Source organism: Nestor notabilis, unplaced genomic scaffold, assembly GCF_000696875.1.
Source record: "Nestor notabilis isolate BGI_N333 unplaced genomic scaffold, ASM69687v1 scaffold20295, whole genome shotgun sequence".
Lineage (NCBI taxonomy): Eukaryota > Metazoa > Chordata > Aves > Psittaciformes > Psittacidae > Nestor > Nestor notabilis.
The window spans coordinates 28,231-28,822 of record NW_009929113.1 but is presented as its reverse complement, the minus strand read 5'-3'; the positions used below and the strand labels follow the sequence as shown (position 1 = coordinate 28,822).

General features: G+C 51.5%; 1 protein-coding gene across 1 annotated transcript in view; it reads left to right on the top strand.

Moving 5' to 3' along the window:
- The first annotated feature begins 368 nt into the window (after positions 1 to 368).
- CHAF1B (chromatin assembly factor 1, subunit B (p60)) overlaps positions 369 to 592 on the top strand; it is a 16,519-nt gene continuing 16,295 nt past the window's right edge. Inside the window, exon 1 of the mRNA XM_010014839.1 lies at positions 369 to 494. Coding sequence (XP_010013141.1) covers positions 369 to 494 — 126 coding nt within the window. The remainder of the gene's footprint in view (positions 495 to 592) is intronic.

Genomic DNA, 592 nt, shown 5'->3' with positions numbered 1-592 from the left:
GGGAGGATGCGCGCAGTGCCCGTCCCGCCTGGCGCTGCCCTGCGCTGCGGGGCTGAAAGCGGCAAGCTTTGGTGTCTGCCCCCGGTGTGCCTTCTTTGTAACCCTCTCCCGCGCTTCTGCCACAACGTTTGATTCCGCTGAGAGACGCGGCTTTGTTATCCTTCTCATGCAGGGCCCAGGCGGTAACTGTAGCCGTAATAAATCGTAGCACTTAGAAACGATCTTCCTCAAACCATCCTGTCAGTTTCTGCTGTGAAATTGTCACGGGATCTGTCAGCGGTGCTTGCCAAATCTGCGTTAACTTTGATTGCCTTAGTCATAAGAAACCAAGGCTTTTTCTGGCATTTACTCTGTTTTCTTTAGCAGACATGAAGGTCATCACTTGTGAAATAGTGTGGCATAATAAGGAGCCTGTTTACAGCTTGGACTTCCAGCACGGAGCCGATGGGAAGATCAATCGACTGGCCTCAGCAGGTGTGGACACAGCCGTTCGGGTGAGCTTTAAACCTGTTTGGTTTGGTTTCATTGCCTGTGCAGAGCATGAAATGGCTGGTTATCCAAGACTATTGACCAGTACATGACTTTGGCAGGG